General features: G+C 38.8%; 1 protein-coding gene across 1 annotated transcript in view; it reads left to right on the top strand.

Moving 5' to 3' along the window:
* LOC145994602 (limbic system-associated membrane protein-like) overlaps positions 1 to 24,435 on the top strand; it is a 178,031-nt gene that overhangs the window by 143,675 nt on the left and 9,921 nt on the right. Inside the window, exon 5 of the mRNA XM_083130644.1 lies at positions 9,793 to 10,071. Coding sequence (XP_082986770.1) covers positions 9,793 to 10,071 — 279 coding nt within the window. The remainder of the gene's footprint in view (positions 1 to 9,792; positions 10,072 to 24,435) is intronic.

The following is a 24,435-nucleotide window of genomic DNA, read 5'->3' on the forward strand; positions in this document are numbered from 1 at the left end:
TCAAACCATTTTTTGTTTTTTTCTGTAGCACCAAGAAAGTCACCAAAGTACTAATCAAATTTCCAGTGATACTTAATTTGATAGGACGATATGGATAGCGTATTTTTTTTTAAGAACAGTTTGCTTCAAACCCTGTCCATTCCTTCTGATGTCTTTTTGTAATGTCTGTAAATGTTGTAATATTGCGTTATGCAATCTGCGTCAATATAAACGAAAATTTCGTTAGAACTTTTACACAAGAATTACTACGTGTCTGACACTATAGCAGCCATCCCCTTTCCCTTAGGGTGTCTGACTTGTACACGGAAGACCTGGGTTTGAATCCACGGGTGAGTGATCTTCAGTTTTTGCAATAATGTCCCCGTTTTAAACGGATCTGGGACTCGACCTGCATCTCTTAACTGAATGCGTTACGGGAAAATCGGCTAGAGCATGACGTTGATGACGTCGCCACCATTAGTAATGATATAACGAAATTAGTGAAGTTACACCCACAAAGAACACACATGACAAGGCCGGGATTCGAACCCAAGACTCCTGGCGTCGTAGCGCCCTGTTATAACCACTCTACCACGGACGTCGGCTGCGTATTTAACAATAATTACAGTTACACAGACATGCCAATATCTCTTCATGTCATCACAAAGCAGAGATGATTCGATTTGTTTCATGAAATTATTTATATTTCACAGCCAAAAGTGAAAATTGATATGGAAATGATCAACAGAGATCCACAAGTATTCATGCCTTGTCTGGATTCAGTTCTTGTACGTACACCTGTTCTCCCAACAATATATCAACGTTTGAGAGCATTTGTGAGGAGCTTAATTACTGAATCATACATAGTTATACTGTTCTCTGCTTTTGAGTTAGTTTTTTTTTACATTGGATACAACATTTAAGGGTGCTTCTGATTTTTTTGACAATATCAGTTTTCGATTTTGAAGACCCAAATATCTGTTTTTGAAAACTAGAAACTGTTTTTAAAACAAAAAAAATGCAATTGATAAAATGTTATGAAAAACGCACCAGAATAACGGAATTGAAAACCAAAACGGAAAGAAACAGCTTTGGAATCGGAATAACGGTTTTACGAAATGTTACTATTTTCCCAGGCCGGTTTGGACAAAACAAACGGCACAATAGTTGCAAAGATGCTCAAATACATCTTTACTAGAATAAAGCTTTTTGCCAAGATGTTGTTAGGTCTAAATTTCTTCAAATGATCACAATTTTATCTTCAGCCATAATTGAAATCGACGAAATGTTTAAAATCTAAGTTGTCATTGACATTTTCGTGCAGACATTACTAACAAGCCATACGCCACGTTTGGACTTATCTATTTAACCAGTAATGAAATAGGATTCAAGGCAAGGGAAGTTTGAGGGAAGAATGATTGGGCAAGGGTAGAAATTTATCACCCAATTACTGCTGACTTAGGGTGATTGGTAGGCTAATTTATTGTAGGAGAACGATGCATCCTATTGCTTTTCTGATTGGACTGCAGAAGTTAACCATTCATTCCTGAATATATATAAAGAAAGGAGTTCTTACGAATTAGAGGGAAAGTTAATACCACTTATATTAGTATTAATTACTAATTGTAAATGCTTACAATAATTAATCATTAATAACACTAGAGTACGCATGATTTTTTTGGAGAAGGCTGGAATTGTAAAAATGGATATCACATATAAAATGTTCCGGGAATCTCTGGAGCGAGTGATAGAAAACAAGTATCTGCCCAAATAGGGACTCGACACAACTCGACCAATGAACATGTGAGAGGGAACGAGATTGCGTGGAAGGGTAAAAGAGACTGCATCAACCAGCCATTCACAGTAGTATCTACTGATTCGCTCCGCCCATTCGCTTGTTTTCCTTCTCTGCCGATATGCGCGGCCTTGCTTCACAGATTTCCGGGATAGGGTATAGCTGCATTCTAAGTAGGGGAGGGATACACTATAAAGTACATATTTAGCCTTCATTTTAAGTTGTTCAAGGACAAAAATAGTAATCTGGGGTTATTTTATGGGGCTTTGAATTTACTTACCACTTTGAATATTCCCGAGTTCTTTACTGTTTTCATTTAAAATTTTGATTTTCTCAAATTTTTGGAGGGCTGTAGCCCCATCAGCTCCCCTCTGTGTATGTCAATCATTAACACTATAAAGGTGACTAAGTAATTAGCAGCTCACTAACTTCCATTTGTCCTCCCCGATGCCGTAGTAATAACTTCGTCGCCTTGTAATCAAACGGTCCACGGTTCGAAATCATGTGGAGGCACATCTGACAGTGGTTCGGATACCACTTTAAAACTGTAGGTCCAGTCCCGATTAACCTACATGTGCATAAAGTGGAGAGTTTAGATGAGCCGAGCTCTGATGAATTTAATTTTTAATGTTTATTTTAAGCATGGTTGTTCATTGTGAGTGTCCCTTCATCAATTTTATCTTATCATGATTCATACTCATCGTTACGATTAGCCAAAAGTGGCAGAAAAGCGAAGCTAAATATAAAAAAAATATACTAGGAACGGTTCATTTTATTTGCACTGAGCAAACGTTCCGCTGCTGATTAAAGCAACGTATGTCAGCAATGGAATGTTTTTTTGCATTAAACTCAACTGTTGTGTAATGTTTTTGGACATTAAAGGGAAACAGCTAAATAAAGCTTTCCATGGCAACGAGCTGCGGGGAAAAATAACCACCGAGCATTGTTTTTAATGGGAGATTATTGGTCGGGGAAAAAAGAGGCAAAACAAATATTTTTGCTTCGAGTAGGAAACCGTAGCTTGGAGAGAGGGAGGGGTGAAATTATTCGTTTTTCCTTTTATAATACAGGTTAACAATCGCAGGATGGATATAGCGGCTCTTTTTAGTATTTACTTGCTTTAAATCATCGTTTCTCAACCTATGGGACGCGACCCACTACAGGGTTCCGAGGAGGCATTTGGTGGGTCGCGAAGTTGGGTTCGAAAATGTATTTACCGTGTCTTCAAAACCATACACAGTGTACATACTTACTTTTCTAGAATGAAGTATGTGTAATTTGATTAAGCAAGCGTAAAGAGGGCTTCTTAAAGTGGTCGATGTTAGCAAAAATATGATTCTAAACTGGGTGCACACCCCTGCAAGTAATTCTGCTGGCGCCCGTGCTTATGGGCCCTATGAAGTGTAATATCTTTCAACGTGGGTCCGGACTGAAAATGTTTGAGAACCACTGCTTTAAATGATATTTGTGGAGCAGTACAACCCTACATCCTTTGATCTGATTGTATACTTTGTACCCCTTCAAATAATTTGATAGATGTTCTGAGAATCTTGTGTTTATTAGCTAACTACAATAAATTATATCTTGTCTACATTATCTTCTTTTTACAAGTCAAACTTCCCGAGTTCGAATCCAGGCTTAGGTGTCAGTGTAAGTGTTCCTTCACCAATTTCATCATATCATCATTGTTCCTCATCGTATAAATTAACAGATGCTGGCAGAAAAGTGAATTAAAGTAAAGCAAATCATGTAATCAATCAAATCAAATCGAACCGCCGTGATCCTAATATCATATTCTGGAACTACAGTGAGATCACTTGGTCCGTGCTCTTGGAATTTGTTTAAGTTGTTGATTTAAGTCCACTTCATGCATCGATAGGCTAATCGGGACTGGACCTACAGTTTAAAGTGGAATCAGAACCACTATGTGCCTCCACCGGGTATCGAACCCCCGGACCCTTTGATTACAAGGCGACGACACTACCACTGCGCCATCTGGGAGCCCTATATATATATTACATACATACATACAGGGTGTAATTTTAATAGTGTTGACCTACCACAGAAACGTATAGAGAGGACATCAAAACAAACAAATTTTCTCAGTGACATGTTTTTCATTGGTGTGATACAATATTTAAAAAAAGCCTGAATGCTCGCAACCCAACACAACATTTGATAGCATCTGTGATGTCATTAGTTGTCGTGAAGCTATGTGTGGCATGGTTGCCAGGAACACACATATTATGTGAAAATGACATAGCTACAATCAGCCACATTACGTACCCTAAAACAAAGCAAGATAACGCGTTCAGTAACCCAAAGGGACGTGAACCAACAGTACGGAAAATGGTAGGAAAACAACGTATTCCAAAGGAAGTGGTAATATCTAATTTTGCTTCTTAGCCTACATGTCAAATATTTGCAAAACTCGTTACCTAGTTGGCATGTACAGTTTAGTCTATTCCCTTCATTATTCTGATACTGGTTTCTGTGACACATTGAACAGTTGCTAAATAACAATAAAACAACTCAAAATTCCAAAGGTAATTACAAAACTGTAATTATATTCAGGGCATTATCCGGCAAGGGACACAATTGGTTGAAAATATACGGATATAAGTAGTAGTAAAATAATAATCTTCGACAACTGTGTTTATCTACATTCCGGATACACATGTAATAGTTTGCAACTGTGAACATGGCAGAATATATGCCCTGCTGATTGATCATTAGGTTGTTACTGTGGTTTGCAAATATTTGGCATGTAGCTGGGCGTAAACAGCCAGATGTAAAGTGTAAGTTCAATACAATTTGTTGTTGATGATTATATTTGACATGTACGTAGGCTAAGAGACAAAATACGATATTATCACTTGATTTCGTTAATTTTCTACCATTTCTCGGACAGCTGGTTCACCTCCCCCTTCCCCTGGGATGACGGCTGGTCTTCTGGCTGGTAGGCCTTTTTTTGGCCTAGATGTTCGCTCTACTGGATGCGTTCCTATATTCGTTTTACAGCTCGTAATGTGGTTGGTAGTCCTTCATTTTTCACAAAATTTGTATGTTCTTTGCAACACTTCCCCGCACTGTTTCGCCACAGAAAATAACGCCACAGATATGATGAAATGTTATCTTGGGTTGCCAGCATTCAGGCGGCAAAATGGCCTTTTTTGAACGACTGTAGCGCCGAAACGACGCACGAACGAGAAAAATGTTACGGAGAAAAGTTGTTTGTTTTGATGTCTTCTATATGTTTCTGTGATCCGTGAGCCCAATTAAAATGACACCCTGTATATACCTTATTTAGTGTCTATCGATATCCTTTTCGTTCTCTTATTGTTTCTATGCGAGAATAATTATGGTGTGCAAACTATACCTGTTAACTTTAATAATGAAGGTTATTTGCAATGTGTTAAATAACACGTGGATGTCAGGTCACCAACTCCGTACTAAGGTTCTGTGCGTTCCCATATGCCCTCTCCCTCCATTTAAAATTCTATCTGTGCAGTAATGGAGCTCAGATCATTAACCTAGCATAATTAATTCCTGCTCCGAATCTGGAAGGATACGTGTTGCGAGGGAAATTGTTTTAATTAACGGAGAAGAGAATACACCATACATGGCCTGCCGACCAACGTGTTACAATCTCACTACTTGACCAACATCTGAAACCTTACATATTAACTATGTAGAGAGGTAAGGATATTAAAAAAATATCTTCACTTATGATGAAACAAAGTGTTTTGAAAAATAAATATTACCTACAATTTTTCAATCTGGAAAAATTAAGCAATGCACAAAGTAATAGGAAATACTATGTCAATAGTAAAACACTGAAACTATACATTTTTCTCCTCTCCCTCTGAAGAAATTCATTGAATTATTTGTAGCTTTAGAGAAATGTTAGGGAGATTTCAATCTTAAGTGACAAGCAACATGCAATACATCTCACTTAGGAATGGACCAATGAACACAAGGAATTATATTGTAGCGTCAAGCCTGCATTCGATTGGTATAAAATCTCCCGTAAGGGTGTTGATTTATTGAAATTAAAAAGTTATTTACCGTCATATTCTTCGAGTGCTCCTTTCACTATATTTCACTATTTCTTAGTCAAACAAAACTTTGCAGGTCTGACAAATATTTGCTCATAATTATATCTAATTACATTAGCCTCGTTTTGAATATTCTTAGGTTCGTCTAAAGACTGCTAATGCAATATATCTAAAGTGAAATCGAAAGCAACCATGGCATACAATTAGAGAAACTAATAACATTTCATAGCAATTTATCATGTAATTTCCACGTGCTAACACTTCTGTCTTATTTAGCTACATACTGGCTGATTACCCGGCTTTGCTCGGATGTTTAATGAATTGTATCTATAGCGTAAAATGTAACTATTTTATTTACAGGTATTTAAAAGTAAATACAGCATACAAATTATAAAGTAATATATTTTACAAATTCACTATAATATAAATTTAACAACAATTTATGAACAACAGTTTTAGTTTCACCTATAAGAGCAAAAATAAATGAATTAAGCGGCATTGGGAGTGTCAATATTCATCTTTGCCACCCCGAAAACTATAGATTCCACACTAATATCAGTCGTTTTACATGTCACCCCCACCCCTAGGGGTGCCAGAGGTGTCTCGGAGTTCAACGGCATTGGGAGTGTCCCTATTCATCTTATCGACCCCAAAAACTATGGATTCCACACTAATGTCGGTAGTTTTACATGTCACCTCTTCCCATCACCACCCCTAGGGGTGCCAGGGGTGTCTTGGAGTTGAACGGCATTGGGAGGGTCACTATTCATTTTAGCAACCCCGAAAACTATGGATTACACACTAATATCGGTCGTTTTCGATTATTTTTATATGTCATCCCCTCCCACCACCACCCGTAGGGGTGACAAAGAATCTTGGAGTTGAACCTCATTGGGAGTGTCACTATTTATCTTAGCGACCCCGAAAACTATGGATTCCACATTAATATCGGTCGTTTTCGATTATTTTTACATGTCACCCCTTCCCACCCCCATCTCTAGGGATGCCAGGGGTGTCTTGGAGTTGAACGACATTGGGAGTGCCACTATTCATCTTATCAACCCCGAAAACTGTGGATTCCACATTAATATCGGTCGTTTTCGATTATTTTTACATGTCACCCCTTCCCATCCTCACCCAGGGGTGTCTTACCCCCACAGTATTTCTTTCAAGATTGGAAGTGTGTGCCAAGTTTGGTCTTCGTGAATGTCACCAATTAGCATAGCGACTCCAAAAACTGTGGATTCGACACTAAACTTGGCCATTTTTGACATTGTAATTTTCACCCCCTCTCACCCCCCATCCCGATAGGTGATGAGCTTGAAGTGGAACGGTATTAAGAGTGTCACTATTCATCTTAACGACCCTGAAAGCTATGGATTCTACACTAACATCGGTCGTTTTCGATTATTTTTACATGTCACCCCTCCCACCCCCACCCCTAGGGATGCCAGGGGCACAGAATTTCTTTCCAGATTGTAAGAGATAAGTGTACTAAGTTTGGTTGAAAACGCTCCAGGCGTTCGAAAGTTATGCCGGAACAAACATTTATAAATACATCCACTTTTATATATTAAATTGTAAATTATGTGAGTATGAAATTCTATAATTAGTAGAGCAAAGTATTGCTACTAATACACAGTTATATTTTCAACTCACTGTAGATAATTAATAAATAACAATAATCATTATGGTGCACTTACGGCCGCCATAAAATGGCCCTAGCTATACATTTTTCATGGCTTTTAAAGTAATCTGCAACACAATTAATTTTGTGCAATTGCTCTAAATACTTAACCAAAGTTAGCATAATGAAAAGACTAAAACAGTGTGCATAAAGTTGAAATAATCAGAGGTTTACGTTTATAATTAGGTAATATTAGGAGCTCAAGGGATGTTGAAATAATGTCTTATAAACCCATCTGTACTTCTGAACTGAAGCTCAAAACTTGGAAATTCAACATATAATCAGAATCCATAAAAAATCAGAAATACATTTTAAGATAAAGTTGCTTATTTTATAGATATTGTATACATGAAAGGTTTTAGAATGTCACGAATGTACAAAATGTTTCTATAATCAAAATAGTAGTATCATGATTTTATTAATTGGTCATTGCTTGGTTTTAACATTTACTCAATTTGAAAGTAATACATGAATTGAATAAGTGAACTATCCTAACAGTGGAAAACACAACATCTCGACAAAACACAAGAGGTTGTTGATACAGTGCAAAAAGCGAGAACGTCGGATCAGGTTGGTTAAAAGTCGTATCTGATCGCCCGCCAAGGTTTAATATAGTACAGAACTAACTAGGAGATAAATACGTTCCCCAAAACAGTGCGGCTTCTAATTTTATTTTCCCTCAAACGGCCAAAGCAGAGCTTAAAGGTTGATAATTCTTCAACGAGAGCCGTGGCCGCGGAACGCCTGCCTCCCTAAAAGAGCCGAGTTGAGAACCTCGCGTGGGTTATTCTGTTTGGTTGCCGAACGACGGAAACGTGGGTTATTCGGTCAGAGATAAGGTGATTGAAGGAGCCACAGTTGCGGAGGTCAGCACATAAACCTCCGGGCGGGCGGGGTTGGAATGCAAGCTACCTTTAAAGGACGCTGATTAAACAGCGCGATAGGGGTTCTGCCAGGCGGACACTACTCTGGTGAACGGCCTTTCGGGTGAGAAATGCGCCACTTCGAGCACCTCTGCGGTCTTTGTATTTTCGTCCTGAGAATTGATGGACTCCCGCTATAGATTATGGCTTTGTTTTTCATCAAAATGGGGCCGTTTCGGTTCGAAACTTTATCCAAGTGCGTTACAGCACTTCATACTCATATATCCCTTGTTCTTAAACATTACTTATTGACTTACAGTTTCATGTTCAGTACGTTAGGATTATTTGGCATTGAAACTCTGGTACATATAAAAAAACTTCCGCCTTTCAGTCCTCTTTTTCTTTCTTTTCCTCTCGCTTTTCATTCTCTTTTCTTCTTAGAGAGAAAAAGATATATGGAGTGTACCAGAAGCGTCAACGGAATAGAAAACGATGAAAAGTACACGATAGAAGAAGCAAAACAGGCACCTCGCCTGCAAAGTGACAAGCACACCATGTGTACAAACAATCAAGTCAGTGGCGGATCGTAACCATACATTCGTAATTACCGTAGTCCTTCGATTCGAAGACGCCATCGAATCTAAGGCGCACCAGAATTCTCGCCTCATTTTTTCAGAAAAGAAAATTCTTCGAATTTAAGGCGCAGAAATATGCACAAAGACGTTCATATTTTAACATTTGCGGTGTTTATTTAAACATTTATAGGGTGCATGTTTATTTGTTTACAAATACCTATACGGTTCTTTACCTTGCAACATCGATAACTTCTGTTTCTACATTTTTTGTTAATTTAAACATCTATAGGGTACACTTATGTTGTACGTGCATGAAATACGTATATTGTAGTATATACATCGAATCGAAGACGCTATCGAAGGCGCACCTGAATTTTGGACGTCTAAAATCTGACAAAACCCTGCGCCTCATATTCGAAGAACTACGGTATCTTACAAATGATTCGTTTGCGACCCCGTGTTTAGTGTGAATTTTCTGACTTTTCTGAAATAGTTATTTTCTCTCCATCTTTTTATCTCTCTCTCTCTCTCTCTCTCTCTCTCTCTCCTCTCTTCTCTCTAGTTTTCTCTTATTTTCTAACAGGAAGAAAAAAATACTCAGCCTCTGTCGTCGTGCTATCAAATCTTCGCGATTGTTCATAGATTTGCCTTTATTCTTGGCAATCTTTTTTAAACTTTTTTCTTCAAAATATGAAAAATAATGTTCCAAAAAAGTTTGAATTGCAAGTGTTAATACATGTAATTTCACATATTAGTATATTATGATTGCATATTTTCGAGCGTGATTTACAATAAGCAAATAACTAACACACCCATTTTCTCGTTTGTTTTGCAGAAGCCAGAGCCGAAATAGAGGGACCCCCCGACAAGTACCTGAAGAGCGGAAGCACCCTGAGGCTGACCTGCGTCTTGAAGGACAGCACGCAGCCGGCAGTGTACATATTTTGGTACCACAACAACAGGATGATCAACTACGATCCTGGCGTCAATGTGACTAGTGAAAAGTACTCCAGCACCCTTGTTATCAATAATGCTCACTTGGTCAACTCCGGAAACTACAGCTGTGTTCCTAACAACGCGCAGCCCGCGAGTACCTACGTCCATACACTCAATGGTAAGTTTAACATTATTGGCAAATATTTTTTTTTATATCTCTTTCAGTTCACTAAGCATTATCATTCCGTGTTCCATATATATATATACACACACACGCACGCACACACGCACACACACACCCACACACGCACGCACACACACATTTGTGTTTGTATCTATTCATTCATTGTTTTCTGCCTTATTAGAACAGGACTTCTAAGCTGGTGTTCAGTTCATTTCTTTTTCTTTCTAGCCGGCCCCTTGGCGGAGTGGTTATCACATCGCGCTACGACACCAGAGGTCGCGGATTCGAATCCCGGACTGAGCATGGTTGTTTGTGAATGTCCATTCATCAATTTCATTATATCATCACTCATACCCATCTTCGGAATTTAGCGAAAAGTGGCACAAAACGCGAAGTAAATAGAAAAAAATCAATTAATCCTATTCATTCTTGATCACATCCAACATTGCTCTTCTGTCATCAACTATTTCCAACACATGTTTATTTCTTACTTTGTATGTCCTTTCCACACGCTCCATTCCTCGCCATACTCGTCTTTCTAAAGCTTCTATTCTCTTTTCCTCACTTTATCAATGTTGACATGATCTTCTTCAAAGAAGTCCCCACTTCAATTGATCAAGTTTCTGCAAGTTCTCAAACGCATGGCGTAAGCCATTCTTTGTAATGTCCTTCAGAATCGCTTCAGGCTATTTTAACAGTACCTTTGTGTTCACACATCATTTGTCACATGAGGCCCTGGGTTGTCATGATGAAGCCGCTATCCGTCCCAATGAAATTCTGGTCATTTCACTGCAATATGCTTCCTCAGAGTGTTCAAAATTGACTTACAATACTCTCCTGTAACTATAGCATGTGAAGGTACTTCATGTTTTGTAAATCATCCCTTTACAGTCAAAGAAGGTAATCATCATTACCTTCCCAACAGAGGGAACAATCTTTTCTTTCTTTGGAATTGGAGATGATGGTGATTTCAATACAGTGCTAGCTTGTTTGCCCTCTGGCTCTTAGTGAAGTAGCCACGACTCGAGGAAAGCATCACCGCCAAAAAACAGACGTAGCACCTCATGACATGTGTCCATTCGAACAGTCTTCTGCTCTGGAGTCAATAGACGTGCACCCATCGGGCACAAACCCGGGTATATGTAGATGATGAGGTAAAATTGGGAAAAAGTACTCTCTGTCCAAGGCTTCACCAAGTTGTCTTGCTGTTATCCGTTGATCTCACAGCAGCTGTTAATGTTGACTTCTGTAACTGCACTTGCTGACGTGCCAGGTTCATCTTACTTAACCGTCGAAGTTCTGCCTTCTTTGAACTCCTTAAACCATCTAACAAGGTAGTGCACCGTAGGCTTGCTTATGATTTTCACAAGTTTCCGCGGGTGAATGCTTCAAAAGGATACATAATTTTATTGCTGCGTACTGCTCGCCTCGCATCGACTCCATTTTTGTCAGGCGACACGCAAACATCAATCAAATAAAGGAACAGTGCTACCAATTGAAGACACGTACGTAGCTACCATCTACAGGTATTATATACGAAATTCCACTCTTTTCAGATATGGTGATTAAAAAATATAACATACAAGGGAGGTTAAGAAAAAATCAGTCTCAGTCTTTGTTGAACAGCCCTCGTATATAAGGATGTCGAATTTCGCCTGCATGCTTAAATTTTGGTACTGTAATCATGTGGGTATATAAAAATCAAACCACAGTTTTAAATCAATGTGCACATGGCAACATGCGTACCTCAAGTCACTGATGATATTCTGCTTTACCTAGAGTTGGCCAAAGCTGTATCTTTGAGGGTGACCTTGGTTACTCAACGGAAAGAGAGAGAGGGGGAGGGGGTATCCGCAGTTGAATCGTACTCACCTTTTGAGTGGTCGACAGATCTTACAAAGCAAGAGGAGAGTAATGCGCATTGGTGAAGGCACTCTTTAGATTGATTGATTCTGCGCAGCCGGGTTTGGTCAGGATTTACCCGCAAAGTTACAGGTCAAGTCTAACCTAAGCGACGGCATGTCATCCCTAATGTCGTTAAGACACTGTTCACATTCATCTTATCATCATAGGAATTTTATGTGCAGTGAGGTCATTGTTTTAGTCCACAATTTTCGCTCCTCTTTAGATTTATGGAACTCCAGATAACAATAATGCAAAAATTCAAATTTGCATTATTAATCATAACGATCATGCAAAATAGAATACTTGATAAGTATTTTAAATAATGACTAGGTTTATATGGTAAGAGGGCCTTGTATCGACAAGTAGCTGTCGCAAACGACTTCATGATTACTACCTACGGAATATATCAAAGAGTACTAGATTCTCTAATTGTTATTTCATTTGAAAGTGCGTGGGGTTGAGTGAAGAAATCTGCAGTAAGTCCTTTCAATTTTTCCTCTCTAATTCGGGAAATTGTTGCATTCTTTGAGTGGAACATATTTCCCTTTTGTCAGCATTTTCCTTCATATATGCCATCAAGCTTTATCAATTACTCCGCTCATTTGCAGAACAGAACTTCTGGTTTCAGAAAAATATCTCATGCAGGGATATCGATTTTGACATCTAACAAAACGAAAAGCTGTGCACTGGATAATATGTAGATGAAATAGTGATGAGAAAACAGATTTGTATCCTAAATCACAAGAGAAAAGCTCTTGCATTAAGAGAGTCGTAGAAGAGAACAAGGATACAAATGAGATAATCTTTTTAAGTTAGTTCATTTGGTGGAAATGCCCCCTTCGGGGATGGAAAAAAACTGACGAATACGTCTAATCCAATGTGAATGCAGTAAATATGGTAACTGCTGTAGATGTTGGTATGAATTGAAATGTTGAAATACCAGATAATAAATTAAGTGTTAAAGGTTCTTATATGATGAATATTCAATACCCGTATTTATACATCGGCCGTGATTACGTGACAATGCTAGCGTGAATGCATTTCGCTTGATGTTTAAATGTTAGTGGAGAGAAATTCCCATAATCCACTGCATCAATGTATGCTCTCTCATTAAAATGATCTCTACTCTATTGTACATGCTTCTCTTCAATTACTGATATTTCACGAAACACTGCACTCTTTGCAATCCAAAAAAATGTGTGAATGGGTATGAAAGTTTCCAAGAGTTTTTTCTATAAATGAGTCCCATAAAATTGGCACTATTTATGCTCTAATTAAGTAAATTAACAAACAAAGCACATACATTGATCACGTTTTGATCTATGGGCATGTTGAAGAAAATAATGCTTTGGGCTTCGGCTACGGGACGTGCGCAGGTTCGAGTCTCCTGGGGGAAGCATAACATCTTTTCTCTTAAGATTTCAGCCTGTGTATAAGGTCGGTAGCCACCCGCCGTAGTGAGGGATTTGGGGAGTTATTAAACTCTTATCATTATATAACTTGTAGGCTACCCGAGTGAAATAGCCCTTTGAGGTCCAAACCTTCAAAGCATATCTTTGTCTGTGGTCGCGTCTGGAGTCCCATCGCCTCTTTTATCGGAGTCTCTTTAGAATCGAACCAGATACATTAGTGTCAAAGATGAAGAGTGTTCACTTTAATGCATTAATCTATTTTTTGAATTTAATTGTATTATCTCCTCTTTATTATTTTTCGTTTATAATTTTTAAACAGCTTTAGTGATTACCCGTAGCCACCAAAACGGCAATTTCCCTTCCACGTAATACACCTTCGACTGCATTCTTGTAGATTGACGAGACTCCGACGTCTGGATTCTCAGTCAATGTATTACTCCCTGGGCTTGTGTTGCGTCCTGCTCACGTGTGTTTGTGAATGTCCGTTCATTAATCTGGGCATCCCTGATGGTGTAGTGGTAACATCACAGCCTTGTTTCAATTAGTTACGGGTTTGATCCCGGAGGAGGCACATAGTAGTAATTCGGATCCAACTTTTAACTGCAAGTTCTCTCCCAATTAGCCTATATGTGCATAAAGTAGATTAAGAAAACAAAGTAAGATAATTCGAGGACAAATCAATCAATCAATGACTTAAAACCTTTATTGTACATGAATTTATGAAAATTTAAAATATATAGCAATTTTCAGGAAGTGACGATCGTGCATGGTTTGTAACTTAACTGCAATAGGGCAGCTTCCCTGTGTGTTCTCAACAAGTAAATAAATAAATATAATATTGGTTTATGTTCCTGATTTAGTTTCTATTGGTATTGAAATAGATAGATATTTCGAAGGAAAGAACTGTGATTGACAAATATTGAAACGAAAGAGAACAATGAGAAGAATCTATAAATAGTTTCTACTTAACTTAAAAAGCAGAAGATGGCGTTCACAATGGAACCATATTTATAATTACAAAGCTTCCTTCAAAATACTTGCGTTTATTATTGGACGTTAATTATTCAGTGCAAAGTGTTTCCATTTCTCGCTTCACACGTGCGTTCCTTCCAATATATTTCTTCAGGATCAGCTTTTTTGCTGAGCAGGCCCGGATTTCGATGGGATCTCGAGGTGCCTGCTTCGTTAAAATGCTGCAGAAGAAACGAGCTCTCGCCTTCATTAGCAGAAGAACTTTCGCTGGGGAGAATTCGAGAGAGTTGATCGATACAAGGATGATGCTGGCGACTGAACCAGCTAGTCACGTACGAAGTAATGGTTTCGCATCGGCATTTTAAGCTCATTATTAGGCAATACCGAAAGAAATTCTCGAAATGCTAAGACCTCCTGCACATTCTAAGTTAACTCTCCAGGAACTGCTATATGTGATTGGAGGGTGTGGTATGTTTTCGCCTCAATATTAACTTGCCAGTTTGTCCGTCCGATTACACGTTCGAGCCTCGTTGGTAAACTCACGATCTTGCCACTAGGAGTTCCCGTGAGATTATTTCTTAGTGAATTGTATTTCATATTTCTAAGGCAGAACAGTGACGCTAAATTAGAAATATACATGTATTTTAAGTATCGCTTATTGTTTCAGGAAGTGCACAAATTAATCATTTTCTTGCCTTTGTTTGCATTTCGTTATTTTACGTTGTATTTATGACACTTGTGGCTAATCGCCAATAAGGATGAGGACGATGAGATACAGTTGATGAAGAAACACTAATGTCCGGAGCGGGATTCGAACCAGCAAATTTAGGTGGCAAGATCGGTAGTCGATTGTCGACCACTTTAGCCGGTCGGCCACAGAACAAGCTTATCTTTTGTTGGAGATACATTACATGCACTGGTGGAGTCTTAAGAGATTGCCTCTACTTATATGAGGCAACTGTTGTCGATTCAGAATTCGCGCCACCTTCCTCTCTACGTCAGCGTCCTATGCTTCTTCAACTCCTCGAAAATGGTAAAATTATGAGGTGAAAGATCCATGGTATATGAAGGGTGTGCAATACTTATGATTCTACAATGCTTTCATTTTAGCAAGGTGGAGCCTCGCATCTTCGTGCAAACACCACCACATTCTTCTACTTGATTGTCCATTATTGTGTGGCTCGCAATGAACGCTAACATTACAACCAGGCATGGATTTATAGGGGTGGGGGGTTGGAGACTACAGCCCGGAGCCTTCATCTAAAATGGGTCGCTGCTGAGAGAAAATGCATTGAACAATGTTTCAAAATGAAAAAAAGAATGAAATATTTGAATAAGGTAGAAATATATATATATAAAAAAACTATAACATAACTTGATGAGATTAGTCTCGGGCATCTACATATACATAAATCCTAACCTGACCACTTTATGCAAAGATAGGCTAATCGGGAGTGGCCCTGGAGTTTAATGTGAGATCCAAACCGATGTGTGCGTCCAACGTTTATATAACCCGTGAAGTATAAGCACCTATTAGAAAGCATTAGAAAGCCTTGTTTTATCGTTGAGTTGAGAGCGTTTGCAGAAAACCTTTTCTGTTTGCAGGCCTTCCTTTCAATTCATCGCATATGCGTAATGCAGGCAAGACTAAAACAATAATGAGTCTCGTAATAAGGATTTAAATACACCCTTACTCTCTGTGGCATAAATGAAACTTGCAATTCTAGTTAGCTCAAATAAGAGACGGGGGTTATATATTCTTGACACGTTGCACATCCTCCCCACCAGGCGGTCGCCGAACTTCTGCAGGGACAAGAACTCAAGAATGACGTCAGGAAAGATTTTTGTCACAAAGTCCGCTCGGCAAATTACCTTAAGAGGGACCGCAAACTGCAGGAACCACAGCCAGCGGAGAGGCAGGGGGAGGGGGCTCGTTTGGGTCTGAGCAAACGCTAATGAGGAAGCTTGGAGGCTGTTTGAAACGGAGCGCCTGTCCACAATACGTTTCCTGCGAACCATGCCGAGCTAACAGAGTGAAAACATTCATTGTGAGCGCGTGCATGGGCGGGTGGGCACGGGGGGAATTGAGTGGCTGGATGACGAAGAAACATCCCATTCTCCCGCGGCGTGGGTTTGCAAGAGCGTCCCCTCCCGCGGGGGTTCGATTGTAGAATTCAAATGTGTTATTGGAAGTGCACGGATAACCCCCTATTCTTCTATTGTTGCTTTTAATTGCCTGCGTTTTCTGCTACGTTGTGACCCTGGTGCCGTAAAAGCAAATACCATTTAGGGACATTGTAAAAAAAAACAACTCTCTAGCTTTTGAACAGTGGTAATATGTTCTGTGAGAATTGAGCTTGGAATTTCAATTCAGTCTCGTCGTACTTGTTCCCCATTACCTTCTAGTTGTAAGTATGTTCCTAGAATATATACTCAGGAATAATCAATGCGTGTAATACCTGGTCTCCCAGATGACGTATTGGAAAACGTCGTTGCCTTGTAATCAAGGGGTACAGCGTTCGATACTCGGTGGAGGCTCATAGTGGTTCGGACCCCACTCTAAACTGTAGGTCCAGTCCCCTACGGATAAAGTGGACTTAAAACAAATATCTAAAAAACAAAAGGAGCCGCGGTAGGGCGTCTGACTGCCACGCGGGAAACCCGGGTTCGATTCCCGGGCTGGATGATCTAAGGTCGGAATTTTTCAGGCCTTGTCTCGTCTAAATCGGCTCCGGGGCTCACACGGCCTTAAATCAATGGATACCTGGCAGCAACCCTGGAGAGTAAAGGCGGCCAGAGCGTGGTGTTGATCACATCACCTCCGAAATGGCCGAGATCGAGAATGTGTGTGTCCCTATCCCCACATTCCCTAAATGCTGTACTATGCACGGGGAACTTTACCTTCACCATCTAAAAAAAAATTCTAAACGTTAAGATAGTACTTAAACCAATTCTCTTTTTACACATTCTTAACCAGTTGAAAACATTTTCGCAATCAGCTAAAATAAGCCCCCTGCTATTCTGTTTTTCTCTGAATATTGTATTTATTGTATTTTCATGAGCCTCATTGTATGTTACCCCTTTGTGATTTTCTATTGTTCCCGCCGGCTCTGTTTTAAGTAGCGATTTTCGGTTCTTGAGAAGGGAGGGCCTTTTACGCTATCTCTGAGGAAGTTTTTAGCGTCTCATTACCTTTTCAAAGTGCTGTGTAGGTCTTGTGCAGGTTTCTATACAACCTTGCACTCTTTAACTTTTATCAAGTTTTTTTTTACACCCATTTATAAACTCTCGGCTAATGATTTTAGTTAAAGGGAATTTTCCTCATATACTTCGAAGGATGCAAAATGACCAATTTTAACTTATTCATTCGTTTGGGTGTCTTCAGAAGCCTCGTTAGTCTGCATAACGCAGACCAGAAGGGAAGCTGACATTTTGGTGTCTTTGCAAATAGTCATGCATGCATCTCTAGAATTGAGCAATTAAATGCACAAACGATAGGTTAATATGATGAAATGGAAAGATAAAAGGGAACAACCATGGTGACAAATCAAAGAAATTCCAGGTGTTTGGACCCATTTTCAAAGAAAATCCCACTTCATCCGTCAAAAGACACAATTTCATTTGAAAGTATCGTCAACTCACCTGTTATGGAGAGCCGTCAGCATCAGAGAAGATCCCAGGGATCAATTTTGTTCCGAACTGGGAGGGAAGTTCAAGTACGTAATCGCTCTCCTGGCACGTAGCTCAAGTCGAAGAAAACTCCTGCCAAAGTGCATCACATGGCATGCAAATCGCTGTCGAGAGGTGAAGCCTAACGGGACCTTCCTGTTTTCACTCACTCTTTCTTAATAACATACTCGCATTTCGCAACAGTTAATTCAAACCTGATAAATGTCAGACATCAAAAGAGAGCAGGATAAAATAGTGGAACGAAAGTAAGTTTGTCGCAAAAGATAAAGTAATTCTGACGTAGCTCTCCCCATCTTCAAACAATCTTTCAGTGAGAGACATGTCAGGCTAGTGACGTAGTACCTTTATCAGATTTGCTGTAATTTCGTACTTATTTTGCTTTTGTTTTGGAATTGAATATATTTATGTTTACAAATTAGAGGAATCTAGTACTCCTCTCTCCGTTCCGTATATCGAGTTGACGTCTTCGTTTCTAGGAAATTAGAAGTATGTTCGTTTGAAAATTAATCTCGTTGTGTTAACTGTAGTTTTATTACTAGTTTCAATACACAAAATTACTACATGCAATAAAAGGAAGATGTTACATCGCTTTTCTGCCAATTGTGCCTAATCACAAAGACCAGATGAACGGTGGAAAGATGAAATTGATGAAGGACGAACGCAAACAAACATGGACAGGCGTAACAGAAGTCGCACAGAGGAGTGTACTGGCTATGCGTCCAGTCGCCATAAGATAAAATAAGGACCTCACTAGACTGTAATATACAGGGTGGCGGACGAACAGTTGACACATTTGAAATCTAAATTTCAAAAAAATAAACTGTGGTCGGAGTTGAACAATACACAAGCGCATTCGGTAGTCCTTGGAAATACCGGTAGGCGGCCTATCGCTGGGCTGGTTGGGCATGATATAGTAAACACATCCATTTCCCGCCAGTCAGTGCAGCGCGCCAAAACAGTCCTGTTCTATGCAGAAACAAAGAACGTTACAAGTACGCAACGGCAATTTCGAGCTCATTTCAAAACACGATGGGCTCCAGCAAGAAACACAATTCTTCTTTTGTACCGTACGTTCGAGGAAGAAGCCACCGTGAAAGAAGAAAGACAACCTCACGTTGCTCCAGTTCGGACCCCGGAAAACATTGAGGCAGTTCGAGTTGCCATGACACGTAGCCCTCACACCTCACCTCACTCCACCTACCCCTCACACCACTATTGTTGTGTTGGACGTTTTGGACACAGTTTTTGGTGATAGAGTGATTTCCAATCGATATCCTGATCGACACAATGGAGGTTTCTTCTAGCCGCCTTCAAGCCCAGATTTAAATCCCTGTGACTTTTTTCTGTGGGAGTTTTGAAAGGAAAAAAAACTCTTCCCGTTCAAGCCAGCAAACATTATGGAAATGCGAGGTCGGATAGTTCTGTTGTGTGGTGATATTTACGAAGACATGTGCCGTAGAGTGGTAAGAAATATGCGCACCCGCCTTGAAGAGGTTGTTCGGCAAAACGGGGGCCATACTGAACATGTGATAAGTGAGAAAACTTTCCACGGACAGGCTATTCTGTATGTCATAATATGCACATGTAATATTCAAAAATAAATTTACAATCTAAATTTAAAATGTGTCAACTATTCGTGCGCCACCCTGTATATAAACATAGTAGAGTAGCACCCTTTTTTTTCCCCTCCTCCTAAGTGGCCGTGCGGTCTAAGGCGCTGTGCTTTAGACTCCGGGACGGCATGGAGTCGAGTCCGCCTGCTTTCAGTCTCTTGGTTTTCGGTCTGAGTATAGGACCGGTGGCAACCCACCATCGAGAGGTAATTGGGGAGCTACGAGCGAGTAGCATAACCAGGTCTGGGAAATCTCTTATAACGGCTGATCCCACGTCACCCTATTACCGGTTGAAGCCACACCTCTAGGTAGGATTGTGGGAGGGAGACTGGCAGTCGGGAGATAGGCTAAGACCCTACCAGGACTGTAGAGCCACGGTTTATTATTATCATATTATTTTTTGTTATTTAACTCGCTTTTCTGACAACGCGTTTTTTTTTAAATAAAAGGAAACCTCCAAGCGGCATTTTTCTTGTTCCTCCTCTTTCTCATCTTTTCATACGAATTTGATTAAATTCTATTTTTTTATTCAGGATAGAAACAGAAACATCCGTGTTTTACTCAGGATTCGAAACCGGGACTCCTAGTTTTATGGCGCGCTGCCCTGCCGGCTGATTACGACGGCTCGGCCACCGATCCGGCAATAGCACGTTTACAAATAAATACCGTATGAACATAAATTTTTATAAATTCGAATGGATAAATAGAAATATCCAACACTTGGAATGACCTTGTAGAGGAATAAGCGTTAGCATGCTGGTGAAAACGGAGCAGTAATTTACTTAATGAAATAACGAAATTATATATTTTTCACTCGAAAGTAAAAATGCATTTTTTATTCGCACGTATGCTCATAAACATGGAACGGTTTTATCTGTAGTAAAAATTTGTGAAATATGTACATATATATTTAGTTATTTTCACCAAAATATGGAGTTAAATATGGACTTAAAATTGTAATAAATACGTTTTTAATAATATAAGACACTACGCTAGCTACATAAAATACAGTACGCTTACATTGACATTAATTGTAAAACAACAGAAGATGTGTTTCCAAAACAATGGATAACAAAATTTTGTTGTATGTGTTCGAACTTGAATTTCTTTCTGTTGTCTCTTAAGATGGATTGTATTGACTAAAACTGCGTTCAAAAGGCAAGAAGTAATGGGAGTGTATTTAAAAGTTGTCAGTTAGACAAGAAATTCACCCGACTCTGTCAGTCACACGGGGCACGAATATGGAGTACATGTTGAGATATGTTCTGAAATATGGGAATAATATGTAAAAATAACTAGAATATGTCAACTATTAGCCAAAACCAAATATATGTGAAACAAATATATAAAATAAACTGAATTTTTCGAGTCTACATGCCATGATGTGCAAGGACAATACAAAATATAACTGATTTCAGCTTCATACATAAATATGTATTTACGTATAAATTCGTCCCTTCTCATAACTAAATGAGTTTAATTGAACTACTTCATCAACACCGTCAAGGTCACCACTACACAGCTCAGTCACTACAACAAAGCATCTATACTATTAAACACATTTTCATTCAAGTTTCATTCAAACTTCCTCGAAATGTAACTTTATTACCCATACACACAATGTGGCCTAATTATGTATTCATAGAAATATCACGGGTGAATTCGCACAAACAAGCTCTGCTTTGCAATCTCAATTTCCATTATTTCTCTTCCTCCAATTTCAATATTGTCCCTTATACGCAGGAGCTCTGGTTGGGTAGACCTGTTTTCGTGCTTGAGCGTGCACGGTTCATATTTCACAGTGTAAACATATTTCAATTGTCTGTGCAGGAAGCGAAATACCCTTCGTCGAAACAAGGAGGCAAAGTTTGCTGAAAGCCATGTTGAAAAAAAAAAAGAAAATCGAGACTTTAAATTCGACGTATCTAGGGCTTTAAACAAAGCAAACGTTTGTTGAAGATGTCCCTTGTTCTGTTTGGAGAACAGTTCGCCAGGGAGAAATGACTATTGCGTTCCACACGCATCAGACTGTGATGAACACGCACTTTTTTAAGCAGCTTTACAGTAAGTGTTTTTACCCATTTCCACATGCAGTTTTTATGAAAAACTTTCAGAGCTTTCTTGCTACTCTTCACCATGATAAGAAATAATGTTTCGATCGTTTTATTCCTAAGGGAGCTTCCTGGTTTTTCTGCTTAAAACTTTTGCTCAGTGAGGAAATGAAACTGGACAACAGAGGAGAATTTATTTGGAGTAAGAGAGTTTATGCAATGTAAAAGGAAGGAACTTTCTTCAGTGGAATGAAAATATCACGATTAACAGGCCCAATATTGTCGTCAGGATTAAAGATGCCTAAATGTTATAAGAAACGAGCTGTGATTTGAAATCAAAGGTTTATATGCCATGACTTTCTTGACATGATTTGTGAAGCAATGGTGTACATGTTGAATGCCTGTTAAAATGGTTATTTTATAATCAAAAATGGTCAATTGCGATTATATGGCGTGGTTTTATTAAAGAACATGTAGTTTCATTTTAGAGTTCTGAAAATTACTTTGTATGCATAGAATACACAAGATAATTTCAATAATTGTAGTGAGTAGTAGCTAAGTAGGTAACTTACACATTCTCACATAAAACTATCCATGTAGGATATTAATTAAGCCACATTATATAGAGGGTCGAGCCAAGAGTGGGGCCAAGCGGCCATGGCCTATACAAAAATTAGTCTGGGCCACCCTGCCAACATCTAATTGGTAGATTTTGTAATAAATTTGTAATTTATGTTTTACCCGCATTTCTTTTACCTTTCTTACAGTACATGTGTTTTTCTTTTCTTTGGCATTTTAATGTTTTTAGTTTTTATGTATTTTGCAAAGTGTTAGCTATTGTAATCAATTTATAAACTGCAAAGTAGAAATGGTTAAGTGGATGAAAAGACTTGCGCCTTAATTTCGCCATCCAAAACAATAAATAAATAAATAAATTAAAAATATACTAGAAATGTATGTAAAATGATACACATGATTCGAATTCAGAATCTTTGGTTGGGGAGCGTGGTATGCTAACCTCGGCATCAGAGATGGTTGAACATCAAATTTAACACATTGCAATACAATATTCGAATTTCTTAATTTATTTTACTGAAATACTTTCTTTCATTGGATAACAAATCCTTCTTTGCATCACGTAACAACAAAATGAATACTGAGATACAATATGGAAGAATGAAAGTACAATTGAGCAATGAAAATTGTGTGTCTCTTGTTTCGAGCCACTACCTCCAATCGAGCTTTTCATATTAACTAAATTTTTATTATTGTTTATACTTTACAGAAAGTTGTTTGCAAATCCTACTTACATAAACAATAGACCTACATGCAAGAATGGGGTCTGTAATATAAATTATTATTTTCACATGTTCTCCAAAAACTACTAGGGTGTATGTGGCGGTTACAGAGCACGAAAGCTATGTAACCGCGTATCCAACTCGCGACTGAGGAAAAATTCAAGGCATCCGCGTTCGGCGGAAGAGGATAAACCATGGTTTACCAACATATTTGTAGAGCCTGTTTTTCAGACTTTAGCCTTCCATCTTTGGTTTCTAACTAACCTTTCGGTCTCGGCTTGTTCTCTTGTTTCTGCTACAATGAATGTTTATTTGTTTGGTCGCTTTACTCTTTGGAGTATTATCCACTAATGCCTGTAGAGGGCAAAGGTATTATGTGTTCCTGAATGAAACCTCGGATCATTATAATTCCACGTTCTAAATGGATTGGATATCCTATTTCAAAGGATGAAACAGGTTTGGTCAATTAACAGATGATCGGTTTAGAAATAGGTCGCAAATGATATTTCGTTCAGCAACTACAATTTGTAAACATTTTATGTAAATTGTGATTCCTTTTTGGCCTCAGAACGCAGCTATAAACGCAATACCAATCGCGCACGCTAGGAGATAATCAATCTTACCTATTCCATGCTAGAAAAGAGGGATGCCCATCCCTCCCATGACGAATGGCGCATCCCCCACAAAATTATGTCATGCGTCCCCCCCAAATCATATCATATGTCTATCCCAAATCATATAATTCGCGCCCTCAAATTATATCGTAATCCCTACAAAGTATTTAATTACGACAGCAACTTTTTTCTTAGATTTTTTTCCAAATGATGCACCTGCTTTAAATTAAGCAGTATACCAACACTGATGTTTTTAATGAATATCGAGAATATGGCGTAAGTCTTGTAATGTAGCTATAGTATAAAACTTTAAATTCACCTCACTAAAGCGCCAAACACGAATTCTCGGAACACGTGATTGCAAGCGAAGCGAGGAAGAAAATTTTTCATCCATTTCTTTGCAGGCTTTCAAGAGTATTAATTTAATGTTTTGTCAATACTTTCTTAGGATCCCCAGATATTTAGTCTTTTCCAGCTTCTCTTTTGGCACGTTCAGGGTCTAAAAGGTGTGGATATCATATCGCTAAATATAGTCTCCAAAATTTAATGTTCGAACTCTCTCTCCACTAAAGAAATCCCTTCATAATATAAGATTTAACACTTTATCAAGAGCTACATATCCATTTATATTTAATACTAAATTCTACCACCAAAATTTCCATGCCATAATCTAAGACCTAGAAATGGATACTGTCCCCCCCCCCCCCAAGTTTAATTCAGAATCCGCTCCAGAACCCACGTCTCAATTAAGGCGTAATATGTAAGAGTTGGACATTTCTCCCCCCACCCTCCTTCGAAAATGT

This window comes from Lepisma saccharinum, chromosome 11 (assembly GCF_977018435.1).
Source record: "Lepisma saccharinum chromosome 11, izLepSacc3.1, whole genome shotgun sequence".
Lineage (NCBI taxonomy): Eukaryota > Metazoa > Arthropoda > Insecta > Zygentoma > Lepismatidae > Lepisma > Lepisma saccharinum.